Genomic DNA, 14963 nt, shown 5'->3' on the forward strand with positions numbered 1-14963 from the left:
TGTGGGTCCCTGTTCGAATTTGACTAAGAGGTGTATAAGGTGTGGAACAGTGGGTCATGATATTCCGTCTTGTTCATTCCGATACAATGTTTGTTAAAATTGCCAGAAATCGTGTCACCGATCAGCTGATTGTCCTTATGCAAGGCGAGTGAGCTCTGGGTAGGGGCCAGAGCAAGAAAAATGTCAGTCGGAGGATCCTCTGCTTCTTCAACGGGACATAAGCGAAAGAATCCTCCACCACCTGAAGCAAGAGGCTTTCAAATGTCGGTTGATACAGCTACTGAAACCGACGATGCGATCACCGGTATGTTTCTAATAAATTCTTTGCCGGCTCATGTGTTATTTGGTTGTGGAGCGAATCGCTCTTTTATGTCTGTTACATTATGTGATAAGTTGAAATTGCCTATCAACGTATTATCTGAACCTTTAAGAATAGAAGTGGGTGATGGTAGAATGGTTCCAGTCATAATCTCTGTGTCTGGAGTAACCTCTGAAATAGATGGGAAGGAATTCCCTATGACTTGTCTTGTTATGCCTATACCGAACTTTGATGTCGTATTAGGTATGGATTGGTTAAGCCGCCATAAGGCAAGTATAAAATCTGATAAGAAAATAATTTATTTTCCTTTGGCCGATGGGTCACTCGCTGTGGCCCGAGGTGAACGGGGTGGGTTTAATTGTCTGTTAATTTCAATGATGAAAGATAAGAAATCATTAGCTAAGGGATGGGATTCATTTCTCTCATACGTAATCAATGATAAGAAAGAAAAGAAGACGATATCTGAAATCCCAGTAGTGTCCGACTTCCCAGAAGTCTTCCCTGATGAATTATCGGGCTTACCGCCAGTAAGAGAAGTAGAATATAAAATCGAGTTGTTGTCGGAATCCACACCAGTTGCTAAAGCTCCTTATCGGTTAGCTCCGTCCGAGATTCGTGATATGATGTCGAAAATTCAGGAGTTGCTAGATCGTGGGTTTATTTGAAGTGCCCCGTTCATATACATTATAAACGATTCACAATAGTTGATTACATCGCGAGGTACTTGACCTCTATATGATACATTTTACAAACATTGCATTCGTTTTTAAAAGACAAACTTTCATTACATCGAAAGTTGACAGCATGCATACCATTTCCTAATATATCCAACTATAAATGACTTGATAATAATCTTGATAAACTCAACGACTCGAATGAAACGTCTTTTGATATATGTCATGAATGACTCCAAGTAATATCTCTAAATGAGCAAATGTACAGCGGAAGATTTCTTTAATACCTGAGAATAAACATGTTTTCAAGTGTCAACCAAAAGGTTGGTGAGTTCATAAGTTTATCGTAAACAATAAAATTTATCATTTTGATAGACCACAAGATTCAATACAGTACACCTATCTCGTATACGAAACCATTTTCATAAATCTTAGTAACCGTACACATATCTCGTGTACAAAAATATCATACACATAACCTGTGTATAAAATCATTCTCTCGATACATAACATTCACTTATCATTCATTGCTTGGCTTGGTAACCGACCTTAACATATAATGCGCATAAATAATATCCCTAAAAAAGAACATCATGTCTGTATAATCAATATATAAACCTCGAAGTACTAAACACCACGCCCACTAGCCCTTCCGTCTAGTGAACATTCTGGGTGGGGGTGTTAAACCCGGTAGCTACCTTTAGGATTCGCGTGAATTAGGGCCATACCCGATTCTAATTCTTAGGTTACCAAGCAATAATAATCAGGGGAAATATTCACAACAATTAGTGGCAATTATAACGTTCAACTAATTCAATAATAATCCACAGAACTTCTGTCTGCATAATAATTCATTCGAGGAATGTTTTGCTTGTGTCTATCTCGTCAAACATTTATAAAAGCATTTCATGTATTCTCAGTTCGAAATATATTTCAAAATCATTTAATAAAGCAGTTGTAAAAACAACGCATGTATTCTCAGTCCCAAAAATGTAAAGAGTAAAAGGGAGCAAATAAAACTCACAATACTGTATTTTGTAGTAAAAATACATATGACGATCTTGAACAATGCAGGGTTGGCCACGGATTCACGAACCTATATCAGTTATATATATTAAAACGTATAATAAATATGTAATAATAATCAAACCAGTTTATATATATATATATATATATATATATATATATATATATATATATATAAACGTATAATAAACATGTAATAATAATCAAACCAGTTTATATATATATATATATATATATATATATATATATATATATATATATATATATATATATATATATATATATATATATATATATATATATATAAAATATTACTTATTATAATGTATTTGTTATTTTCAAAAGTTATATATATTTATATATGTTACTTTTATGTTAAAATAGTAAATTAGATAGTTTTATGATATATGTAATAAAATAATTATATTTTTATATAAATATCTTTTATTTGATAAAATAATAATTATGATAATACTAAGATAATGATAATAATACTAATAATGGTATTGATAATAATAATTTTGATAATAACATTAGTCTTTTTATTTGTAGTAATAATAATAATAATAATAATAATAATAATAATAATAATAATAATAATAATAATAATAATAATAATAATAATAATAATAATAATAATAAACATAATAATAATATTAATGATAATGATAATGATAATGATAATGATAATAATAATACTACTAATAATAATAACTATAAAAATAATGATTTTACTAATAATAATAATGCTAACATTTATTTTAATAACTATAATGATAATAATGATAAGAATAATAATAATAATGATAAGGAAATAAATTAAATAACTACCTCAAAGAATAGACAAAAATATCGCCACCGCCGGGGCTCGAACCCGAAACCTCTCGCTCACCCGAACAACACCTTAACCGTTCCTCTACCCTTGTTTTTCTATTTAATATACGTTTTAATAATATGAAATACTTATTCTTCTGTTTCTTAATTTCTTCATCTTCTTTTTTTTTTAGAAAAAAATATGCCGCATACGGGAATTGAACATGCGACCTCTTGCTTGAACACCCAACCCTTTAACCATCAATCTGATTCTGTTTTTCTGATTTATATCATAAGTATATATATATTTAACCCATAATCATATCATAACCATAATCATCTCTATTACCCCCTATATTATAATCGTTATAATCATCTCAATCACAACACTAGCATCATCAATCGATCAGGTTATCATCTTCCTAACAATCGCTCATCATCATTAACATCAACATCATTGCTTAACATTTACCATCATCGCCATACTCATGATTCAAGCATTATCACTTCCATCTTGTATCATACGCGAATTGACTTTTATTCTTCTCATCATTAATGATTACATTGTATTAAGAATAGACAGACATACAGCAGCAGCCGTAATCGGCCAATAACAATAGAAGTTGATCGATTACAATAGTTGTAATTTGATGTTGGGCCAAAATTGATACTTGGGCTTGCATAATCTCTGTTAGGCCATGGTAACCATAATAAGCAAGCACCATCTTATATTTTAAACAAATGGCTGTTGGGCCTTAACTTGGATTGTGACAGGGATTAGAAATAAAGCAGCAACAAAGAAGTTTATGACTGGTTCCCGAACAGAAAACAAGATAGTACGTGTAGTTTTCTTTGGCTGTAATAGTTCCATTTTCTAAAGCCCGTTTATCGTTCATGAGTTCAAAGGCTCGTTCCCTATACTCTTGTGATTTCTCAGAGAGAAGAAAAAAATACGCAGGTGGTGGTTTACAAAAACAAAAAAGAAAGAAAAAAAATCATGAGACGATTAGGGTGGTTGTTTGAGGTGGTGTTCGATGGAATTGGTGTTCATGGTGGTTTCAATGTGTTGTGGGTGATCGATAGGTGTGTGGTGATGGTTTGTAGGAGGTGACAATATAGGTGGAAGTGGTGGCGTAAAGATGATACATGCTTACTACTAAGTGATGGTTGTGCGGTTGAAGTAGTGGTGATAGAAGGTGGCCGGTGGCATTTATAGGTTTTAGGGTGGCGAGGTGATGTGAGTTGAGGTGGTAGTCGGGAAGGTGGTGATTGATGTATTTTCACTATGATGGGTTAACCGGTGGTGATGGTTGTAGATTGAAGGTGAAGATGATGGCGGTTTGTAGCGGTAGAAGGTGGTGAATTGGTTGGGCTATGGTGTTTGTCGAATATTTGTACAAGAACAAAAAGAAGGATTGATTAAATGCAGATGGTTTCAATCTCTCTATGTATATCATATATATATATATATATATATATATATATATATATATATATATATATATATATATATATATATATATATATATAAGTAATATTAGTAATATAATAATATATTAAAATATTAAATTAATCAATGGTGAAAGAAACGTGCATGAGTGATTGAAACTTTAAAACAGTAAGAAGCCTCCTCTTTGAACTCTTGTGCCGACAGTTTATTAGGGTATTATATCGTGTCCATTGCTAAATAGTTAAGATATAAAAGTGTTCCTAAAAATCCCAAAATTTTAAATTAAGTCCATTAATTTATTCTGGTCACTATGGTTTAAAATTTGGCCATTAACTATTAAATAAAAATTACATTAATTGTTCACTCCCAATCCCAAGTAAAATATAAAAAGTTTTAAAATTCAATAAATAGCTCCTAAATATATTTTTAATGAGCCTATAATTTATAGAACTCATTTTCGGATCACCGTTTATTTTAAAATCACATAAGTTCGTTTATAACTTGCTTAATATCCATCGAATGACATTTAAGTGCTACTGATGATTAAAAATGAATTCGAAATTTTATATACTTATTCAATATACTTTATTTATATATATAGACATGTTTTTAAATAATAATTATTTTATTTTACATAATTAGTTTCTAACAATTATATAATAAATTATATTTCAAAATATATACATATCTATTTACAATTAGTGGTTCGTAAATCGTCGGAAATGGTCAAAGGTATAAATGAATCCATGTACTTAATTCAAAATTCTGATAATCAACTTTGCAGACTTTGCTTATCATGTCGAAACCATATAAAGATTAAGTTTAAATTTTGTCGAAAATTTTCAGGTCGTCACATTATTCGGCCAAGTTCTTCGCCATGGGGTACTCTAGTGTTGTTTGTAAAGAAGAAAGACGAAACTCTCCGTATGTGTATTGATTATAGAGAACTAAATAAAAGAATGGTGAAGAACAAGTACCTGTTGCCGAGAATTGATGATCTATTTGATCAGCTATAAGGGGCATCGTACTTTTCTAAAATTGATCTACGATCAGGTTATCACCAGGTTCGTGTAGTCGAGGAAGATGTTCCAAAGACAGCTTTTAGTACAAGAGACGGTCACTATGAGTTTTTAGTTATACCGTTTTGGTTGACAAATTCGCCAACAATATTCATGGATTTAATGAATCGGGTGTGCCAACAGTTTCTCGACAAATTTGTGATAGTATTTATCGATGATATTTTGATTTATTTGAAAATAGAAACAGAACATGCTACGCATTTGAGGCAAGTGTTAGAATTGTTGAAACACGAAAAGTTGTACGCCAAGTTTTCTAAATGTGAGTTCTGGTTAAGAGAAGTGCAATTTTTAGGTCACGTTATCTGCCAAGAGGGTATCAAAGTCGATTCGTCTAAAATAAAAGTGGTAATGAACTGGAATTCACCGTAGACTCCGACAGAGATTAAGAATTTTCTAGTTTTAGCCGGTTATTATCGAAGGTTTATTAAAGATTTCTCAAAGATCGCGGGTCCATTGACCAAGTTGACCAGGAAAAATGTAACTTTTCGACGGAGCGATGAACAAGAAAATCCCTTACAGACATTGAAACGGTTGTTGTGTCAAGCTTCGATTTTAGAGTTACCTGAGGGTACAGAAGATTTCGTGTGTATTGTGATGCGTCATTAGCTGGATTGGGTTGTGTGTTAATGCAGAGAGAGAAAGTTATTGCTATGCCTCAAGACAGTTGAAAACTCATGAGAAGAATTATCCTACACATGATCTAGAGTTGGCTGCGGTTGTATTTGCATTTAAATTATGGAGATATTATCTTTACGGCACTTACTGTGTGATTTGTACCGATCACAAAAGCCTGCAGCATATTGATCAAACCAAAATCGTCTAGGGTGGGATAGATTTCGGGTTTGAGTGCTTAATTTTGGAAAAAGAGTAGGTTGATTGTTTTAACTCCAATAATCGTGCAAACCCCGATTTGGAATCTGTATTCCAAGGGCGTAAAACAATCAATTGAATAAACCTTATTCGATCGAAATCGAATAAGTTAATATCTAGGCATGAATTAGCTCCGATGGTGGTCGGAGTACCGATCAGAATTAAGCTAACAACTAGAGTAATGCTACCGTAATTAATTTGGGCAGAGTAACATTAATACATCCAGTATTGTCCAAATGAAAGACCTTGTTTACGTATTTATAAATGTTTAGGAGAGAATGGTGACGTGGCACATGTCCCTTTAATTGTTGTAACGAACTTTATGAATCCCGAGGGGTGACGTGGCACCTGTCCCTTTCGTGGGGAATAACAGATCTTAACGAACTTCCCTAGATTCGCGGGCTGACGTGGAATGTAACTTGCTTGCATGCTTATTCCGTCATCAGGTGATCGTTCCGGGACGGAGTGTCTGCTCCGAGACAGTGCACTTTCTCCGGGACAGCGTGCTTGTCTCGGGAGAATATCTTCGTGCCGGGATGGAATGCCTTAACGGTACTGACAGCAGGTTGGTTCCGGTTAAGGCATCACGGTGCTCTCAATCTAGGTGGGAAGGTTTCGCTTTCTACTTTGTTCCAAGTGTTTCTTCACGGTTATAGTTATAATGACTGGCTGTACAACGCCGGTTATGTGCATGTCATCTGGGTTCTCAGTCTTGCCATTCGTCTAACACGGTAAAGTTTCCGGGATGACGTTAGACGGATGTTGGGAAAAGAAGTCCGTATGCCGGGATGCTTGCCTATTTTGAGATGGATCATTATGTGTATCATTAAGTCCCCCCTATTTGGTGAGGTTAGCTGGGACCGTTGCGTTGCCAAACTTAAATTATCTTGACCCACTCACGTGATTCAACGTGTAATAAATGCGTGTTGCATGTTGTCTTAATCATAGTACATCTCGTGTTCCAACGCACCTTTTTGAGTTTTATGGGGCCCACGTAGGACTTTTGTCTATATAAAGGAGCGTTTTTCTTTATTCGATTCTTTCTACCTTCGATAGCATTCGCTTTACAAAATACAGAGAAACGATTTTCTTGTTTTCCTTGATTTGTATCTTGTTTCTTTCATCTTTTTGCAGTATGGCCCCCAGACTTGATGTTCTTCATGACGTGTTACGTGCGCCTAGCAGCGTTGATAAATCATACCTCGATAGGGTTTGTTATATATGTCCTCAGCTGCGAGGTTTGGGGTTAGTTATTCCAAGGTCACAGCAGCACGCTTATGGGCCCCCTAATCATTGTGCTATCTATTTGAGATCCTTCGAGGTTTCAAATCTGAGATACCCATTCACCCGCTTTTTCATGAAGGTGTTAAATTTCTACCGCCTTAGCATTGTTCGCTTACATCCGAATGGGGTTCGTGCGATCGTATTGTTTGAAATGTATTTCAATGGTTTAGGCATGGGCCTAAGTTTGAATATTTTCAGGAGCATTTTTTGGCTATCGTCCTATCGCAAAGGGTGGTACACGTTTACTGATGAAATCGATTTCCTTGGGGAGGCACCAGTTGTAGTGACCAGAACTTTTCCATGTTTATATATATTAATTGAGATTGATATTTACATGATTAAATGTTTCCAACATATTAAGCAATCAAACTTGTTAAGACTTGATTAATTGAAATAGGTTTCATATAGACAATTGACTACCCAAGTTGACCGGTGATTCACGAACGTTAAAAATTGTAAAAACTATATGATGACATATATATGGTTATATATATAGTTTACATGATATTATGATAAGTAAACATATCATTAAGTATATTAACAATGAACTACATATGTAAAAACAAGACTACTAACTTAATGATTTTGAAACGAGACATATATGTAACGATTATCATTGTAACGACATTTAATGTATATATATCATATTAAGATATATTCATACATCATAATATCATGATAATATAATAATTTAAAATCTCTTTTGATATTATAAACATTGGGTTAACAAAATTTAACAAGATCGTTAACCTAAAGGTTTCAAAACAACATTTACATGTAACGACTAACGATGACGTAACGACTCAGTTAAAATGTATATACATGTAGTGTTTTAATATGTATTCATACACTTTTGAAAGACTTCAAGACACTTATCAAAATACTTCTACTTAACAAAAATGCTTACAATTACATCCTCGTTCAGTTTCATCAACAATTCTACTCGTATGCACCCGTATTCGTACTCGTACAATACACAGCTTTTAGATGTATGTACTATTAGTATATACACTCCAATGATCAGCTCTTAGCAGCCCATGTGAGTCACCTAACACATGTGGGAACCATCATTTGGCAACTAGCATGAAATATCTCATAAAATTACAAAAATATGAGTAATCATTCATGACTTATTTACATGAAAACAAAATTACATATCCTTTATATCTAATCCATACACCAACGACCAAAAACACATACAAACACTTTAATTCTTCAATTTTCTTCATCTAATTGATCTCTCTCAAGTTCTATCTTCAAGTTCTAAGTGTTCTTCATAAATTCCAAAAGTTCTAGTTTCATAAAATCAAGAATACTTTCAAGTTTGCTAGCTCACTTCCAATCTTGTAAGGTGATCATCCAACCTCAAGAAATCTTTGTTTCTTACAGTAGGTTATCATTCTAATACAAGGTAATAATCATATTCAAACTTTGGTTCAATTTCTATAACTATAACAATCTTATTTCAAGTGATGATCTTACTTGAACTTGTTTTCGTGTCATGATTCTGCTTCAAGAACTTCGAGCCATCCAAGGATCCATTGAAGCTAGATCCATTTTTCTCTTTTCCAGTAGGTTTATCTAAGGAAATTAAGGTAGTAATGATGTTCATAACATCATTCGATTCATACATATAAAGCTATCTTATTCGAAGATTTAAACTTGTAATCACTAGAACATAGTTTAGTTAATTCTAAACTTGTTCGCAAACAAAAGTTAATCCTTCTAACTTGACTTTTAAAATCAACTAAACACATGTTCTATATCTATATGATATGCTAACTTAATGATTTAAAACCTGGAAACACGAAAAACACCGTAAAACCGGATTTACGCCGTCGTAGTAACACCGCGGGCTGTTTTGGGTTAGTTAATTAAAAACTATGATAAACTTTGATTTAAAAGTTGTTATTCTGAGAAAATGATTTTTATTATGAACATGAAACTATATCCAAAAATTATGGTTAAACTCAAAGTGGAAGTATGTTTTCTAAAATGGTCATCTAGACGTCGTTCTTTCGACTGAAATGACTACCTTTACAAAAACGACTTGTAACTTATTTTTCCGACTATAAACCTATACTTTTCTGTTTAGATTCATAAAATATAGTTCAATATGAAACCATAGCAATTTGATTCACTCAAAACGGATTTAAAATGAAGAAGTTATGGGTAAAACAAGATTGGATAATTTTTCTCATTTTAGCTACGTGAAAATTGGTAACAAATCTATTCCAACCATAACTTAATCAACTTGTATTGTATATTATGTAATCTTGAGATACCATAGACACGTATAAAATGTTTCGACCTATCATGTCGACACATCTATATATATTTCGGAACAACCATAGACACTCTATATGTGAATGTTGGAGTTAGCTATACAGGGTTGAGGTTGATTCCAAAATATATATAGTTTGAGTTGTGATCAATACTGAGATACGTATACACTGGGTCGTGGATTGATTCAAGATAATATTTATTGATTTATTTCTGTACATCTAACTGTGGACAACTAGTTATAGGTTACTAACGAGGACAGCTGACTTAATAAACTTAAAACATCAAAATATATTAAAAGTGTTGTAAATATATTTTGAACATACTTTAATATATATGTATATATTGTTATAGGTTCGTGAATCAACAGTGGCCAAGTCTTACTTCCCGACGAAGTAAAAATCTGTGAAAGTGAGTTATAGTCCCACTTTTAAAATCTAATATTTTTGGGATGAGAATACATGCAGGTTTTATAAATGATTTACAAAATAGACACAAGTACGTGAAACTACATTCTATGGTTGAATTATCGAAATCGAATATGCCCCTTTTTATTAAGTCTGGTAATCTAAGAATTAGGGAACAGACACCCTAATTGACGCGAATCCTAAAGATAGATCTATTGGGCCTAACAAACCCCATCCAAAGTACCGGATGCTTTAGTACTTCGAAATTTATATCATATCCGAAGGGTGTCCCGGAATGATGGGGATATTCTTATATATGCATCTTGTTATTGTCGGTTACCAGGTGTTCACCATATGAATGATTTTTATCTCTATGTATGGGATGTGTATTGAAATATGAAATCTTGTGGTCTATTGTTACGATTTGATATATATAGGTTAAACCTATAACTCACTAACATTTTTGTTGATGTTTAAAGCATGTTTATTCTCAGGTGAATATTAAGAGCTTCCGCTGTTGCATACTAAAATAAGGACAAGATTTGGAGTCCATGTTTGTATGATATTGTGTAAAAACTGCATTCAAGAAACTGATTTCGATGTAACATATTTGTATTGTAAACCATTATGTAATGGTCGTGTGTAAACAGGATATTTTAGATTATCATTATTTGATAATCTACGTAAAGCTTTTTAAACCTTTATTTATGAAATAAAGGTTATGGTTTGTTTTAAAAAGGAATGCAGTCTTTGAAAAACGTCTCATATAGAGGTCAAAACCTCGCAACGAAATCAATTAATATGGAACGTTTTTAATCAATAAGAACGGGACATTTCAGTTGGTATCCGAGCGTTGGTCTTAGAGAACCAGAAAATTTGCATTAGTGTGTCTTATCGAGTTTGTTAGGATGCATTAGTGAGTCTGGACTTCGACCGTGTTTTCTTTAAAAATGATTGCTTAACATTTTTGTTGGAAACTATATATTTTTAACATATGAATATTATGTGATATATTAATCTCTTAACGTGTTTGATATTATGTGATAGATGTCTACCTCTAGAACAAGTTCCATTGACTCACCTAATAATAATGAAGAGTCAAATGTAAATTGGAATGATTTGTGGACTGATTCACAAGTTCCCGAAGAAGAACAGGAAGAAGAGTCAGAACCGGAAGAAGAATCGGAACCGGAAGAAGAATCGGAACCGGATGAAGAAATAGAACCGGTGGGGGAAATAATAAAACGGTTAAGTAAAAGAAAATCCTCAACCAACCGACCAAAGTTAATTATGGTCAATGGTGTTTCCGCCAAGGAAGCAAAATATTGGGAGGATTACCAATTCTCCGATGAATCGGATTCCGACGAGAATTCCGATGATGTTATAGAAATTACCCCAACTGAATTTAAAAAGGCAAAAGAAAATAATAAGGGAAAGGGCATAAAAATAGAGAAATCTAATTCCAACCCCGATGAACTTTATATGTATCGTCAACCCCCGAAGTCCTTAAGTTGTAACAATGACCCGGGAACCTCTAAACCACCAGGTTTTTCTAAACCAATGTGGACAACGACGGCTCGTATTAGGGGAACATCATATATCCCTAGAAACTTGGCAAAACGAACCAAAACCGAAGAAGAAGAAACGAGCGAGTCGGAATAAGATAGTTGTATTCGTGTGGTGTAATATATGTAATATAGTGTTCTTATGCTTTATGATATATGTAAAAATTGCTTGTATTAATAAGTATTTTCTTTATGAATCTAACTCTTGTCTATTTTACAGTTTAAAAACACAAAATGGATAGACAACCCAATATTTTAAGAGACCTACCCGGAGACATGATTGATGAAATCTTGTCTAGAGTCGGCCAGAATTCTTCGGCACAACTATTTAAGGCGAGATCAGTTTGTAAGACATTCGAAGAACGTTCCAAGAATGTCTTGGTTTATAAGAGACTTTCGTTTGAAAGATGGGGGATATCACATTGGGAAACCCATAAGTTACGATGTGTTTACTTTGACGCATATATTGCGGGGAACCCAAATGCTATTTTACGCAACGGGTTAAGAAATTATTTTGACTCAATATATCCGAATATTGGACTTCGTGATTTAGAAAAAGCGGCTAACATGCAACATAAAGAAGCATGTTATGCTTACGGATTAGTAATGTTCGCTTCTCACCAAAGTGAGAACAAGAACATCGGGCTACAACTATTAAACAAAACGTTTCCACAAGTGACGGAGTCGGTAATTGGGGTAAGAAATGAGGTTTTTAGATTATTACGGGACTGTTGGACATTACGTAACCCTCGTCCCTTTGATAACGTTACAACACGCTGTCTTATCAACGGCCATAACGGTTATGTTGCACGAGACCAAGGATGGGAAGTAGTCCTAGTAAAACTAGAATGCATGACTTGTTTCTGGACGTATGAATTACGTGTCTTTATTGCCTTTGCTGAACGACTTGTGTACTAGCTAGAATTGTCTTCACAACTATCTTGTATCAAAGTTATTGTGTGCTATATTTCATGCTTTATGTAAAATAAGCGGTATTGTAAGTTTGTAAAATATTGTATAAAAGTTTGAATGCGAAATATTATTATAATCAGTTTTTCATATAGAATTGTAGTAGTTGAATTGTATATTAGCTACTAAGTATGAACTTAACGGGTAGGTACTACCCGAATTTAAACTTATAAAACGCTAATATGAAGAAAAAGCTTTTATAAATGAGTTCATATTATGCTACAAAATACTATTAACTACTCTTAATATTCTGTATGATTAACTTGTTCCATTTAACTATTTTGAAGGAAATGGCACCGACTACTCGACACACCGTGAATATGAATGAAGAGGAATTCCGTACTTTTCTAGCTTCAAACATAGCCGCAGTACAGGCTGCGCTACATACCAACAATAACCTTGGATCTAGCAGTACAGGAAATCGTGTAGGATGCACCTACAAAGAATTCACTGCCTGCAAACCTTTGGAATTTGATGGAACCGAAGGACCGATCGGATTGAAACGGTGGACCGAGAAGGTTGAATCGGTGTTTGCCATAAGTAAGTGTACTGAAGAGGACAAAGTGAAGTACGCTACGCATACCTTCACAGGTTCTGCGTTAACATGGTGGAATACCTATCTAGAGCAAGTGGGACAAGATGATGCGTACGCACTACCGTGGTCAGCATTCAAGCACTTGATGAACGAGAAGTACCGTCCCAGAACCGAGGTCAATAAGCTCAAGACAGAACTTAGAGGGTTACGAACCCAAGGATTTGATATTACCACGTACGAAAGACGATTCACAGAATTGTGCCTATTGTGTCCGGGAGCATTCGAAGATGAGGAAGAGAAGATCGACGCGTTTGTGAAAGGATTACCGGAAAGAATCCAAGAAGATATAAGTTCACACGAGCCCGCCTCCATACAACAGGCATGTAGAATGGCTCACAAACTAGTGAACCAGATTGAAGAAAGAATTAAAGAACAGACTGCTGAAGAGGCCAATGTGAAGCAAGTCAAAAGAAAGTGGGAGGAAAACGGTGATAAGAATCACCAATACAACAACAACAGCAATTACAACAATAATCGCAACAATTATCCCAACAATCGCAACATCAATCGCAACTACAACAAACGGCCCAACAACAACAACAATAACAACAGCAACTACAACAATCATCCCAACAACAATAATAACCGCAACAACAACAACAATCAGAAGCAGCTATGCCAAAGGTGTGAAAAGAATCACTCGGGGTTCTGCACCAAATTTTGCAACAAGTGTAAAAGAAATGGTCATAGCGCGACGAAGTGTGAGGTCTACGGACCAGGGGTTAATAGAACGAAAGGAACAAATGGTGTCGGAACGAGTAATGGCGGAGCAAGTAGTGTCGGAGCAAGTTATGCCAATGTAGTTTGTTATAAATGTGGAAAACCAGGCCACATTATTAGAAATTGCCCGAACCAGGAGAACACGAATGGACAAGGCCGTGGAAGAGTTTTCAATATTAATGCGGCAGAGGCACAGGAAGACCCGGAGCTTGTTACGGGTACGTTTCTTATTGACAATAAATCTGCTTACGTTTTATTTGATTCGGGTGCGGATAGAAGCTATATGAGTAGAGATTTTTGTGCTAAATTAAGTTGTCCATTGACGCCTTTGGATAGTAAATTTTTACTCGAATTAGCAAATGGTAAATTAATTTCAGCAGATAATATATGTCGGAATCGAGAAATTAAACTGGTTAGCGAAACATTTAAGATTGATTTGATACCAGTAGAGTTAGGGAGTTTTGATGTGATAATCGGTATGGACTGGTTGAAAGAAGTGAAAGCGGAGATCGTTTGTTACAAAAATGCAATTCGCATTATACGAGAAAAAGGAAAACCCTTAATGGTGTACGGAGAAAAGGGCAACACGAAGCTACATCTTATTAGTAATTTGAAGGCACAAAAACTAATAAGAAAAGGTTGCTATGCTGTTCTAGCACACGTCGAGAAAGTACAAACTGAAGAAAAGAGCATCAATGATGTTCCCATTGCAAAAGAATTTCCCGATGTATTTCCGAAAGAATTACCGGGATTACCCCCACATCAATTCGTTGAATTTCAAATAGATCTTGTACCAGGAGCTGCACCAGTAGCTCGTGCTCCTTACAGACTCGCACCCAGCGAGATGAAAGAACTACAAAGCCAATTACAAGAACTTTTAGAGCGTGGTTTCATTCGACCAAGCACATC

At 34.5% G+C, this 14963-nt stretch overlaps 1 protein-coding gene across 1 annotated transcript; it reads left to right on the top strand.

The window, feature by feature from the left end:
• Window positions 1-180: 180 nt before the first annotated feature.
• Window positions 181-984, top strand: LOC139854139 (uncharacterized). Its single transcript, XM_071843461.1, has one exon. The coding sequence runs from the start codon at window positions 181-183 to the stop codon at window positions 982-984; it is 804 nt and encodes a 267-aa protein (XP_071699562.1).
• Window positions 985-14963: the final 13979 nt, after the last annotated feature.

The sequence above is a fragment of the Rutidosis leptorrhynchoides genome, chromosome 6 (genome assembly GCF_046630445.1).
Source record: "Rutidosis leptorrhynchoides isolate AG116_Rl617_1_P2 chromosome 6, CSIRO_AGI_Rlap_v1, whole genome shotgun sequence".
NCBI lineage: Eukaryota > Viridiplantae > Streptophyta > Magnoliopsida > Asterales > Asteraceae > Rutidosis > Rutidosis leptorrhynchoides.